Below are 14,319 nucleotides of genomic sequence, written 5' to 3'. Positions count from 1 at the left end.
AAAAATGTCACTGGGTATATGGAATGGAGTAATACTACGTAAAGTAATGACAGCAGTGCTCACCTTCCTGTCACAGTGACCCGTACAATTTACAGTTATCTTTCTCAGACACTTCTTATGACAGACCATTTTACAAGCTGAAACAAAAAACACAGCATAAATGAAGTACCACTGAATCCTTGTCAATTAGCAGTGTTTAAAGAAAAGGATGGTGGATACTTACAGCTGCACATGAAGGCCTTTTCCATTCCCCATATGTATGAGCTACACTGGTCACACGATTGCATAATAGTCACCTGGTATGTGCTAAATAAGTGACCCAGTGGGCTATCAGGCTTACAGACAAAACAAAAGGTTTTGGAAGAGGTGCAATAAATATTCACATCCTTTATTACAAATATAAACGTGCTTCTATGTCAGGAAAATAACTTACACATTTATCTCTTTTAGAATTTCTTCTATTCCTCTCCTTCACCTGCAAATTAGACAGAGGTAAACATAAGCTAAATTCAAGGCAAAATGATAAGTAGTTTGGGTCAGATTAATAAAAGAGCAAATACATTTATAAAGTCACAAAACATTTATTTTGTAAGAGGTTCTACAAAAACACAGAATATTTCATATAACAGTTTTACTCTCTTTTTGATTAAATAATTGTAGCCTTGGTAAGTATAAGAAACGTTTTTTAATAAGCATTAGAAAATTAGCAAAATTGGATTCATCTGGGAATTGTGTTTCTGTGGAAATGTACAGTCTTTACAGAATTCTACAGGCCTAGATTCTTTGAGGATCTGGTGATTACTTACCTTCTCAAAAATATTTTTGAGCAAAGCTAAGCTTCTGTGGCAATCTTTACAACTTATAAAGTTACCTTACAAGGCTCGGTCTCCAGTCGCTTGAGCTCTCCCCTGATAAATCCATCCAGAACTGACTGAAAAAGATTTACCACCAGCGGCACTTCAGATGCTTTCTCTCGCCCTGCAAAACTGGATACCTTCTTCTGGTAACCTGACATCAGGTCCTTATAGCCGATATTGGGATTCTTTTGGGCACAGGAAACAGATCATTTCAAACACTTTCCAAAAAAAAAAAAAAACGTAACTTATCTACTGCATTTCTGAAACTATGATGGGAGCAAGGTTATAGATGAGTGCAGATAAACTTACTGATATAGAGTACATGGATTTGATGGTGTCTCTGAACTGTGTGGTGGCTAAAAAGAAGATTTTCTCGGTTTCTGAGAGTTCCTTTGAGCGGGTGCTTAGATCGTTCATCTGGATTCAAAACCATACCATCAGGTGAAGTATTTAAAAGTACAAAGTGATGACCAACAACAAACTATCAGGATCAGGGCTATCAGGAGCTAAATTAAACATTTATAACAACTAAAGTGTCAAATCCAAAAAGCGAAATACCTTTCAGAATTCTGATGAAGAATAAACATCAACACAAACCTGATTTCCCAAGAACTCATCCAATAGGTGAAGTTCATTACTGTCAGTGATCTCTCTGTCCAGCGAAGCATTCCACTTCTCCTGGACACGAGTAGCTCGGCTGATTTTAATGGTGGATTTGTGGCGGTTTCCAGGATAAGTGGCAGAGTTCTTGACACGTGGAGAATAGGAGTGAGAGCCACTGTCTTTTGGCCCAAAGAGACAGAGATAAAGAGGGAAGTCATTGCAACTGGAATAAGTACTTACAACTGGTCTACTTCATACATTTTTATGTGCATGTATTTAATAAATACAATAAATTATTAATTTTAATATTTCTGAATTAATTAAGTGGGTCTTGGAGAATAATTCAACCTAGTTCCATTTTTTCTGTCAGTGTCTTCGCCATAGTTACATTCCCATCCTGGGGTGTCAGGCGCCTTTTAAAAAACTTTAGGAATCCCCCCCTACAGGATATAAACAGAAACAACACACTTATATGTATTATAAATGTTTAAAACAGATTATAAAAATAATAAAAAATAAATAAATAAATCAATCACATTAGCTGTGATATTTCAAGTAAAAGCTAGAACAGCAAGGTTCAGCAAAGTTACATGCCGATGGAAAAGCACCGATCACCTTTCTGGTGTGACGGTTGGTGTTCCTTCACTTGTCCTCCTTGTGATATTCATGTACCCATCAGTATCAGGTGACTGGACAGGAAAGACCAAAGCATGTTTAGAGACTTAAGGAAAATGATCATCATGAAACAGAAGAAAAGATAGTGGCTCACTCATCCAAGCCCTGAATGCCTGACAATCACTCCAATCAAAACTACACATAAAAATGAGTTTTTAGAGTATACATCCCTTTGTTACCCATAGTCCCTAATTCATTCTATTCAAATAGTCATCCTAATATGATGATTTGCTGATTATCAATATTTAAAACAAATGAGTAATTTTTTTCAGTTTTCTTTGATGAATAGAAGGATCCAAAGATCAGCATTTATGTGAAATGAAAAGCTTTTGCAACATTATACACTATATCATAAAAAAAAGTCAGTATAATTTTCATTTTTTGGAAAATAAATTACAGAAATGAATAATTATATTTAGCAAGGATTCTTTAAATTGATGATAAAGACATCATTTTACAAAAGATTTCTATTTCAGATAAATGCTGTTCTTCTGAACTTTCTATTCATCAAAGAAACCTAATATATTGTTGTTTTTTTGCAGCAAATCAGAATATCAGAATTATTTCTGAAGGATGGTGTGACTGGAGTAATGATGCTAAAAATTCAGCTTTTAAATCTCAATAAATTACATTTTAAAATATATTCAAATAGAAAATAATTATTTTAAATAGGCTAGTAAACATTTCACAATTTTACTGTTTTGCAGTACTTTGGATCAAATAAATGCAGGCTTGGTGAACAGAAGGGACTTCTTTAAAAAACATGAACAATCTTACTGTTCAAAAACTTTTGACTGGTAGTGTATAGGCAACTTAAATTTTTCTCAAATTTCTTAGAAATCTATAACTGCTGGACAATAACAAATAATAATTGTTTATATACTACAAAACAACTGTTTTCATACAGCGATAGCTGGAGGCTTTTGTCCATATTAGGAATTTCCTGGTATGACTTTTCTGCGCGAGAGCATGCTCCGGCTTCGAGTATGAATGAAACACACACTGCATGAGTGTTTAGCGCTTCGTGATGTTCATCTCGCCTTCTGGGTCCGAATAAAATATTAGGTCATGCGCAGACTATCCTGTATCTTTGAGTTTACATCTATATTTATTCACACCAGACCAGCTCTTGAAAACCTCTAAGCGAACACACTTGACCGAAAAAGTGTGGGAGACGAATTTCCGTGATATTAAAAGTGGAGGGGACACGTCCCCCAAGTCCCCAACGTAATCTACGCCCATGGTCCCATCATACATACATACAGACAGTTCAGGATAAAGCAAGATAACATTCAAGCGGATGTGAAACAACAGTTTAGCTGACAACCATTTAGCAAAGAAGGTACTATGATAAGTAAATAAATAAGAAACTAAAACCTTACAAAACAGATAACGGAGCTGTTAAAGGTGGGAGTTGAGGAAGTTGAGGAAGAATATAAATGAAAATAAAATAAAACATGATTATGATTAAAATAATCTAGTATGTAATATTACTTAAGACCCAATTAGTACTATAAAATATGATTAAATCACTTCTATAATGATGCCCATTGTTGGAGCCATACAAACATCAAAAGCATTGGCCAGCTTTAGGTATATAGAGTCAAAAATTTAAAACATCTGCAACTAAGCAACCACAACATTATTCTTCTTACATTTATTTACTATAATCACTAATTAGCACACCTAGCAGGAGCCTCAGTTTTGCCGCGTTTCCACCGAAATTACCCGGAACATTTGTACCAGGAACTTTTTTTCCCAGGAACTTTTTTCCCCCCAGACCTGTTGCTTTCTGCGTTTCCACCGCGGTGTAAAGTACCGGGAAGATTAGGCAAATAGACTGGTGACGTAGCTCTGCGCGCGTTTCTCAATACAAAGTACTTTGATTTTGGACGTGCATTCTCGGTAGTGCGGACTTTGTGCATTCGACTCGGGAGTGTGATGTCCGCGACGACGCAAAACCGGGAAATCTGCAAACAGCAGCATATACTTGATAGCTTCAGTCAGCTGACCATGGCTACTATTTTCCTCTCTGTATATTTACAATAAAACAAAATAGGATATCAAATACCACTGCCTCCTTTCGTTTTCATTTAAGCATAATCAGTGTTGGGGAGTAACTAGTTACATGTAACGGCGTTACGTAATTTAATTACAAAATAAATGTAACAGTAATCAGTTACAGTTACTAAGAAAAAATGAGTAATTAAATTACAGTTACTTATGAAAATTGTAACGATTACAAAGAGGATTACATTTGAATATTTACACACATCCACATACAGCTTATACTTTCCCAAATTGCACTAAGACATATGGCCCATAATCTCCGAGACGCGGAAAACACATTCGTAGAATCCAGTCATAAAAATGGAATTCAGCCTATAATGACGCAATATGCCACATTTTGGACGAATAAATCAAAAGTAGGTCAGTACACTTGAATCAAAACCCGATATGGACTGATGTCTGTGAATATTAAAACGCAAAAAGACTGAATATGAATCCTGCACGTTCTGCGTGTCTGTGGAAATCAGGCGCTGACTGGACATTGGGAGAACTGGGACTATTCCCGGTGGCCTGGCAGACGATTTGGCCTTCTACTTTAATATTGTTATCGTATAATTGCAGGCCGAATATACTAAAGCGATTATTTCCGAATCCGCCATTCGATAATTAAATCTCTAATAAATCATGAATCGGTTAGTCGTGACTGGCAATGGTTGGCTCGCGCGCTCTCCGCGCCTCCGCCGAACGGTTTGGATCAGACTCCGAGTAATCAATGCGAGAGAGAGACCGGAGTGAACTGTGTAAGCGCACAGCTGGAGCAGAGAAGCGACACTTCTGTTCAGGGTTTCAGGTGCAGGTCAGTTTCATCTGTAAATATGCTAATGTAGTTTTGTCTTTGTTTACTTAGTCAAGCAGCAGCACACTGCTCGCAATCACACAAAATACTGTATAAACGACGTCATTATTATCTTTTGTAATGTTACAGTAGTAAGTTAGCAGACAAATCATCATATTTTATCATAGGTTTAGGGGGAGCTAGTGGATACAAAAACACAACCCTTAGGAAAATTAATATAGTCTATGGTATGGCACTAACCGTGGTTTAATTATGGAATTTGTAGTAAAAATAAATATGGTAATTCATTTGCCAAAAAAACAAAATTGCACTTACAAAACATGGTAAAAGTCAAATAAAAATCTTCAGTATTAAAGTCATGAGAGGATGGATGGATAATGGAAGTGAAGGTGCAGTTCAAGGAGAGAACTCTTAACTACGTTGCAAGTCCCCCAACCTAAGGATTCAAATCTTTTTGATGTCAGGTCCAAAAAAAAAAAAAGGGTTGTCCATGTTTCAGAATGGGTTGTGGGTGTATGAGTGTGAGATTTCCCAGCCTATTTTTTTCCCCAGTCCGCCCCCCATGGAAATTAATCTCTAGAACAGTCACTTCATGAGCATTTTTTACTTATTTTGAGAAACTATCATCATATCATATACAAAGAGACAGCAGTGTTTCAAAAAGACACCAATGTTTCAGGAGTTTAGTACACAAAATAGTACACATGCTTATTAGATAACCGTATTTGAGTTGATGTATATGCTTTTATTTTTTTATTAACTATTTTTCTCCAAACCATTGTTAGATGCAGTTAGATGCCTGTAGTTATGCAAAGATTTGGTTTCAAAAACAGTATCTATAAACTATTTATTTTGATTTTAAATCTGCTTTGAACTTCAGATCAATCTCTAAGTAAAGTCTGATTGTGTGGTGGATGTGTTCAAATGTGATCATCTTAATTTAAGTGATGAAGGATGGTGAAAGTCTGACAGTATTGAGCACTACTGTAAGGTTAAACCTGCATGGTGTAAAATGGTTGAAGATGATTAACAGTTGCAAATAAACATTCATTAGAAATTTATAAAAGTAATCAAAATGTACTCAAAAGTAATTAGTTACATTACTTTATTAAAGTAATTAAAAAAGTTACACTACTATTACATTTTAAATAGGGTAACTTGTAATCTGTAACCTATTACATTTCCAAAGTAACCTTCCCAACACTGAGCATAATAACAGCTGCAGAAATGTACTTAGTTCAGGGATATGTGTATACAGCCATTACAATGAAACGAAATATTATATAGATTTGCCTTTTTTATTTTCATTTTAACATATAGATAAATATACAGACCAAATATAACCTGTTAGATTTACCCAAAACGAATTATATTTTATGTTTAACCACTAAAGAGACATCAGAGCCAGCGGCACACAACAGAAGGTCTAGCCGAGGTGACGCTGCTTCTCGGCGGAGACATGCGCACTGACCTCTCGCTGATCGCGTGGAGTTCACCGTCTCTGAGATCGGCGAGAAACATTTTTAAATAGGCGCTGTCTTTATAAATAAACCACAGATTTGAGTTTTACACAACTACATTCTCGCCTGATATACTTTTAAAATTACATTTCATGACACAATAAAACAGTAATATTTTGAACATGATCTGAATAAATGGTGGTTGAACTCAATCAATGCTGCGTGAACTAAACTCGCTTTGGCTACTGAAATTTTCCTCTCAGTATATTTACAATAAAACGAAATAGGATATCAAATAACACTGCCTCCTTTCGTTTTCATGTAAACATAATAACAGCTGCATAAATGTACTTAGTTCAGGGATATACAGCCATTACAATGAAACGAAATATTATATAGATTTGCCTTTTTTATTTTCATTTTAACATATAGATAAATTGAATACAGACCAAAGAAAACCTGTTAGATTTACCCCGCAGCTGAATTATATTTTATGTTTAACCACTAAAGAGACATCAGAGCCAGCGGCACATATCAGAAGGTCTAGCCGAGGAGAGGCTGCTTCTCGGCGGATACATGAGGACTGAGCTCCCGCTGGTCGCGTCGAGCTGACCGTCTCTGAGATCGGCGAAACACAATTTTAAATAGGTGCTGTCTTTATAAATAAACCACAGATTTGAATTTTAAACATCTACATTCTCGCCTGAAATACTTTTAAAATTACATTTCATGACACAATAACAGTAATATTTTGAAAATGTTGATCCGAATAAATGGTGGTAGAACTCAACCAATGCTGCGTGAACTCAACCAATCAGGATGTTTAGCGGCCAAGTCCCGCCCCCAAAAGTTCAGGAACTTTGAAAAAGTACCACCTCGCCAGCAGGGACTTTCTGAGGGGCATTTTTTTACCCGGAACTTTATTTAGTTCCTGGTTCCTGCGGTGGAAACACACCGAGTACCAGGCCAAAGTCCCTAGTTTCTGGGTAAAGTTCCTGCAGTGGAAACGGGGCATTTGTGTACTGTGTCGACTGAAACAAAAAAGGTAAGAAACAAAACCGACTTCCAGTCAGAAACATCCAAGAACAGGATCAGCCTGGTTTCCAAAGAGAAGTCTTTGAAATGATCTACACTGAACTAACGCTGATTCTCATGGCATGTTAGCTGTTGCGTGCAAAAGGTCAGTCTTTTACCACAGTCTCCAGTTCCAATGCGGATACTGGACTAGTGTGCTTGCCGGCGCTTGTGTACAAAATGCTTTTGGTTGTGAACCATAACCTATGATACGTCAACCGGTTTAGATGAGGATAACAAAAAAACGTCACCTGTACCTGCTGATCCAGTTATGCATAAACACTGTGAACTAATCAGTACAGCATCTTTGCTGTACACTTGCATACACTACCGTTTAGAGGTTTGCAGTTGGTAAGATTTTTTAAATGTTTTTGGAAGGATCTCTTACACTCACCATGGCTACAATTATTTTATATTATTATAACATAAAATAGTCTAAGAGTGCACCTCAATTAGGCTAAAAAAGCTCAATGAGGGTGCTCTACCACAAAAAAAATCAGAACAAAACATCAAAGTAGGCACACCACACCACAGCTCCAGAGATAATATATAATTGTGAATATTTGTGTTCTCACCACAGGTGACGTTTTTGAGCTTAAACGTCTGATGAAAAGAGTCTAAGCTCGAAACGTCATCTGTGGTGAGAACACAATTAAATATTCATATCTCTGGAGCTGTGGTGTGCCTACTTTGTTCAATTTATTATAGCATAAAATAAATCTTCTATTTTAATATATTTTATGTAATTTATTCTTGTAATGGCAAAGCTTAATTTTTAACGGCTATTACTTCAGTCTTAAGTGTCACATGATCCTTCAGAAATCATTCTGATATGCCAATTTGAAGAAACATTTCATATTATAAAGAAAACTTTTGTGCTGCTCAATATTTTTGTGTAAACTATGAATTTTTATGAATGCAAGTGTATACTTTGCTATACATCCGTTTGGGGAACAAGAAAAAAAAAAACTAAATATTTGGATTTAACAGACAGATCAAAATTAATTTTTAAACAGTACCTCATTTTCTGAAGAACTGATTCTGGACACATTATCCAGGGACTGGGAGACGCCACATTTCCTATCATATATGAAATAGTAACATTTAAATAAGGAATAATGTACTATCAGCCAGTCATTACTGCATGAAAAACTTTGGCACTGGGAAAATTTGGGTTAATGACCAACTGAATATACATAATTACATGGCTAATTAAAAGATAAATTATTAGACAAAACATTTATGATATTTTCCGGGACAACAGTCAAATATACAGAATAGTGGTTATGCAAAAATAACTGCTTACAGATAGAAGCATTCCAGAGAATCCCCTAATAAAAAAAAACTTTACTTTAAAAGAATGACCAAAACAAAACTCTCACCGTATACCCGATTTTCTCAGGCTTTGAAGTCGTAGCCTCTCACCACTGACGTTCTCCACGTGTGCTACGTCCCTCCTCCTCTCCTTCCGTTTTTCAGGAATCTCCTTCAACCTAGTTGTCCTGTCATGACGTTGTAGGTGTACATTATTTTGAGTTTCAGCAGAACCACTTTGGCTCATGTTCAGTGGAAGCGACACAGGCCGAGGGAGGCCTGTAGGAGATGGTTGTCCTTTATTGACAATATTGTCTGTATCATCTCGAATGGGTTGTTCCTCATTGATGATGAGTTGCTTTGTGATTCTAGTAGGATGTATTGTGACCTTAGGCTTGGTCCCTGTGTTTGATTGTGGGCTCAGTTCTTCGGCCTTCTTTTGTTCAGTTGTTAGGGATTCATCAGGCAGTGGAGGCTGTGGCTTTGGTTGACTTTGCTTCTTTTCCTCAGTCTTGTTCAAATGGCCCAGCTCTGTCTGAGATCTGAAAGAAAGATTCAAATGACTAATAGTTTTATCTAGAAGTAAAAAAATAAAAACACTCAAAAGGTAACTTGGACTTACATTTGTGCTTTGAGCTTTTCTTGCTTCTCCAGATATTCAGCTCTCTCCTTGGACCTTCGCCATGCAGTCTGGATCACAATAGCTGCACTGCTTCGGTATGTCTTCCGCAAATAACGCCATGATCGCTGAGGGATGAGAGAGGAAACATCTGCTCAGAAACATTTTCATTTATCAGAGTTTCCCAACCAGGTCCACAAACCGTTTGAGCCTCATGACAGTTCAAAATTAAAATAAATTAAATAAAAAAATTACACTTTTCTTTTGTAAAATATAATTTATTCCTGTGATGCAAAACTGAATCACATGACACATCAGAAATCATCTTTTGAAGGTTTTATTAATGATTATATTTATTTAAAGGTTAGAATATTACTTGGCTATTGCTAGACAACCCCTTGTCAACCAAACAAATAGTACCTGTATGGTTATAATTCCTTCCCTTCTGCGCAAATACTGTTTCCTCATCAAACACGCACAAAACCATCTCTGCAGGATGATGATGCTCCTCATCACTTCTTTATGATGGGCTTCCTGAAGTATTTGTCTTTCCCACTCTTTCAAGAACACCTGTACACATAGTTTGATGGTCAATTATAGAAAGTTGTATATGAATGACAAAAGAGTGTAAGAGAAGAGTGTAAGGTAAGTGAAATCTACCTTAGTTCGGCCAATCTGAAAACTAGAGCTGGGTAAGCCCATTTTGGTCAGCAGGTTGGTGATGTCCTGTTGAGGTGTTGATATTTCCTTCGGCAGCAGCACTCTGAACTGATCTGTAAACTCCTGCAGTGACATTGTTAAATAAGACACTTGATTTATATGCATTCATGGTCCCAAAATGTATTATTTCCAAATAACTAATTTTAATGGAACAGTTCACTCAAAAGAGTTTGTTTCTTCATCGGAACAGATTTGGAGAGATTTTGCATTAAATCACTTGCTCACCAATTGATCCTCAGAATAATAGAATATTAGGAGCAAAATGTGTGTCCATAATGCATAATAAAACTTCCTCCAATTACAAAATGGTTTGGGATCCATCCCCTGTTGTCCTCTTACATCAAACATCCACCAACATATTTGTTTAGGACTGTTTTCATTGGTAAACGTGTATATTTCTCTCCTGATTCAGTCAATATGATTTTTTTCACTGGAGAAAGCAATATTATGGATAGAGGACTTGCATTTTAGCCGGAAACAACACTTTAAGGTTAAAAACATCTTAATGATGGATTGTTTTATTACAAACGAATAGCTTTTTGCTTCAGAAGACATTAACTGATGGACTGGAGTCATGTCAATTACTTGTATTTATCAGCTGTTTAGACTCTCATTCTGTCGACAGAGCAAGATATCAAATATTTTCCGATACAAAAACAAACTTATCTATATCTTGGATAACCTTAATAAATTAAAGCAAATTTTCATTTTTTGGTGAACAGGGTTATTAAATAAAGAAAACTAATTTAGCAAATTAACCAAAAAAAAAAAAAGTACAAATATCAATATCAGCTGAGAAGTTTTCAGTCCATATTACATTACCTTGAAGGTGAATTTGGCTCCATACCCAGACTTCCTCATCTGAACCGTCTGTAGCATGCCTGTGTACCTCAGCTGCTGAAGGACTAGAGCGTCATCAAAGTGCATTTCCCTCTGTAACACATTCACCAACATATATAAAGAACAATGATCCTTGACCCAATAAATAAAATGGTTGAATCACAAAACTTACAATAGCTCTCCACCATACCTTATCACCATTTGATCTGATACATTGGACAAAGAACGGTTCAGCCTTCCTCAGAGTCTCCAACAGCTTGCTTAGTGATGCCTGGACAGTTTAAAACATGAAAGCTTGTGACTCATTGATTCGTCCATCAGCATCCATTAAACCTTTGCAAATCATATCAAAACCTCCCCACAGCTTAGGGGCTCTGAACCTTTTATCTAATTTACAACCACCATAAAAGAGGCTTTACAGAGATGGAACAAACCGATCTATGAGCCCTCTAATGAAGGAGCTTATGCTTTCCACACTAAGATAATAATATTGAACCTGGAACTGAGCACTGATGCTTGGAGGTTTCTTCTTGGTGTGTAGATGGAGCAGAGACCTGTTCGCCCGATCGTGCTGTGTCAGGTCCATAATAAACTTCAGAGAGTGTGAATCTATGAGATTCTGTACAGAAAACAGAGTACTCTCATATTTAAACCAAGGAAAAATAATACACATGTATTGCACAGTAGAAAATATGCATTTCCTATTCATATTAAAGTGAGTCTTGCCCATGTACAACTCTGGATATACATGAACTTAATTTATTCCTTATAATTCTAAAATAATTCACATAAATCTAGTGATTCAAAGGCATCTACATTATATATATATATATATATATATTTTGTATTATAACATTTATATAAAAATATATATGATACAGAAATATGGTAAAAAAATAAAAAAAAGTCACAGTTTAAAATAACGGTTTTCTATTTTAATATATGTGTGTATATTTTGTTCTGTAATGGCAAAGCTGCATTTTCAACAACAATTGTGTGTGTGTGTGTTTTTTGAAATACTTGACATTAGCTTTGTAGACAAATATACAGTAAGTTGTGACTATGTATGACTTTGAATAGTAAATTAACTTTTTTTTGTTGTTATTCATAAGCTGGACAGCCAACAAGTATCAAGCGTACATGGGCACTCCTTCAGTACAGTTTAAAAATAGTATCCTTTAGCAAAACCAACTACAACAACAAGTTTTGATGAATTAATTTACCTTAGGAATTAGCTGCTTGTGCGGCCTGTTCTTCCTAGATAGTGGTAACATACAATTAAGATTTTGATTGAAAATATTAAGATTTTGAAGAGAGGGAGAGGGGGAGAGAGAGAGAGAGAGAGAGAGAGAGAGAGAGAGAGAGAGAGAGAGAGAAAGAGAGAGAGAGAGAGAGAGAGAAAGAGAGAGAGAGAGAGAGAGAGAGAGAGAGAGTAAAAAAAAGGACAGAATATTTCAGTTGATTTTTTTCAAATTAAATTACACATAAGCACAAGCTGAAACAGAGAACAGTGGTGCCGCCACAGACAGATTGTCACAGAACATGTGGCCCACTCACGGAGAGAAGAGACGAGACTTCCTCACAGAAATTGTGGATAGACGCAACTTTTGAGGAACTTCACCACCAAACTGCTTAAGGTATTGGAGGACTTTGGCATGCAATTCCCTGATTGATACCAACCCCAAATCAGAAATGTTTAGAAAAGAGATCAAATAAAGACAGTATACAGCAGAAATTAGTCAGTTCAAACACCCATTTCACAAAGAATCCAGTGAAGAAGGAAAACCGTTAGACTCTTAATTCACAGGAAAAGAAAATCATCATCAGCTGTAGAAGATTACAAGCCTGGTATGAAGACACTTGGAGCGACTGTGAACGTACTTCTTATTTTCAAAAGTTGCAAAAATGTCCTCAAAGACTTCGAGTGGACCCTCTTCAGACCGATCAAAAGAAAAGTCAATCAAAGGGCCCAGACTGTGTAGAGATCGAAATGCGTTTTGAGCAGGTAAATGGACAGTTGTATAGATATAAAATAAACACTGTTATTTGCCTTAAATCCACTGCTCCATCAAGAAGCCACACATTTACAGGAATTAATCCAGTCCATTTACCTCTTTAGCCCATCTACCACAATGCTGGGTCTCTTCATTTTCCCAAGAGAGTTCTTGGAGTAGCGCCTGATCCGATCTGATATGGAAACAAGCATGTTAAAATCAATTATGTAGGCTGTAAGTAAAATGTGTTAGTAGACCACATAGACGTTACCTGGATGTTTTTCAGCCCAGCTTCGTCCAGCCTTGTTAAAGACAGCCAGGGTGCGTATCGTGGCCCTAAGGATGCCCCACCTGAACACAGCCACTGGATTAGCCCCGATCAGATGCCGCAGGTAACTGCACTCACTACTTCGAAGCAATGAAACAATGTCCGGCCTCATGTGGTCGGTGTTCTTCTCTCTGAAGTCCTATAGGGCAGGAACATCACAAAGGCAGTTTAGTATTGTTTTCCTACAATTGAAAAAAAAAAGTTTCAGGGTCTTTTCCTTTACCTTTATCTGGTATTTGACCTTGCCAGCAAAATGCCAGATAACAAAAGCTGGCTCCCGCACTGGGGTTTGCACAAAGAATGGGTTTTCCTGGTGCTCCTGCTTAAACTTCTCTAGTAGAGTGCTGTCTGTGGCTTGAGGAGAACTATAGAGGGAATAACACAGAATATTAACTACTGGACTACTAGAAACCCCATAAAAAAGATATTTTGAGAGAAGGCTTAACAATTTACATTCTGTACTATCCATACTAAATTATTTGCAAGATACAATTCAAGTAGTGGATCAGCAGATGATATACCTTTTTCATTGGTTTTTCACAGTGTGCACATGGTTTTAACAATATTTCATATATATGTGAATATTTTGTGTATTTGTTCAGGAAAAAAATAATCTTAAAAAGCATATTTTTTTCCGGGAACTAATATTCTATTAGTCTTTTTTTTTTTTTGCAAAGTATATTCTAAATATTTAAGAATTAAAACACAGTAAAATCCAAGCAACCTCACTTTCCACTAAAAGAACAGTAGTACTAAAAAGCCATTCTTTATGGGACTGAACTCACTTGCTCTCCTCATCCAGCAGATAAAAGAGCCCGGTGGGTTTCTCGCTGAAGAGACTGATGCAGCCAATATTGTCAGGGTAGTCAATATTGTGCCATGTGATTCCCTCTGCCACGTACTCTTCCTAAAACACAATGCAAGCATGAGGTGTATGCTGTAGAAATTCCTGTCCACCAAAATTCGACA

At 36.5% G+C, this 14,319-nt stretch overlaps 1 protein-coding gene across 1 annotated transcript in view; it reads right to left on the bottom strand.

The window, feature by feature from the left end:
- Positions 1-14,319, bottom strand: part of LOC132155395 (unconventional myosin-IXb-like) — a 29,749-nt gene that overhangs the window by 4,323 nt on the left and 11,107 nt on the right. The window contains exons 11-33 of the mRNA XM_059564257.1: positions 14,136-14,257; positions 13,574-13,715; positions 13,294-13,489; positions 13,140-13,215; positions 12,910-13,002; positions 12,586-12,693; positions 12,252-12,285; positions 11,525-11,647; positions 11,219-11,299; positions 11,011-11,121; positions 10,129-10,251; positions 9,889-10,038; positions 9,472-9,596; positions 8,918-9,391; positions 8,555-8,615; positions 2,076-2,149; positions 1,809-1,900; positions 1,455-1,639; positions 1,167-1,274; positions 872-1,042; positions 434-475; positions 224-335; positions 64-137 (exon numbers count right to left, since the gene is read on the bottom strand). Of these exons, the coding sequence (XP_059420240.1) occupies positions 64-137; positions 224-335; positions 434-475; positions 872-1,042; positions 1,167-1,274; positions 1,455-1,639; positions 1,809-1,900; positions 2,076-2,149; positions 8,555-8,615; positions 8,918-9,391; positions 9,472-9,596; positions 9,889-10,038; positions 10,129-10,251; positions 11,011-11,121; positions 11,219-11,299; positions 11,525-11,647; positions 12,252-12,285; positions 12,586-12,693; positions 12,910-13,002; positions 13,140-13,215; positions 13,294-13,489; positions 13,574-13,715; positions 14,136-14,257 (2,877 nt within the window). The remainder of the gene's footprint in view (positions 1-63; positions 138-223; positions 336-433; positions 476-871; positions 1,043-1,166; positions 1,275-1,454; positions 1,640-1,808; positions 1,901-2,075; positions 2,150-8,554; positions 8,616-8,917; positions 9,392-9,471; positions 9,597-9,888; positions 10,039-10,128; positions 10,252-11,010; positions 11,122-11,218; positions 11,300-11,524; positions 11,648-12,251; positions 12,286-12,585; positions 12,694-12,909; positions 13,003-13,139; positions 13,216-13,293; positions 13,490-13,573; positions 13,716-14,135; positions 14,258-14,319) is intronic.

Source organism: Carassius carassius, chromosome 12 (genome assembly GCF_963082965.1).
Source record: "Carassius carassius chromosome 12, fCarCar2.1, whole genome shotgun sequence".
NCBI lineage: Eukaryota > Metazoa > Chordata > Actinopteri > Cypriniformes > Cyprinidae > Carassius > Carassius carassius.
The sequence above is the reverse complement of the archived record's forward strand: the minus strand, read 5'-3'. Positions and strand labels throughout refer to the sequence as shown.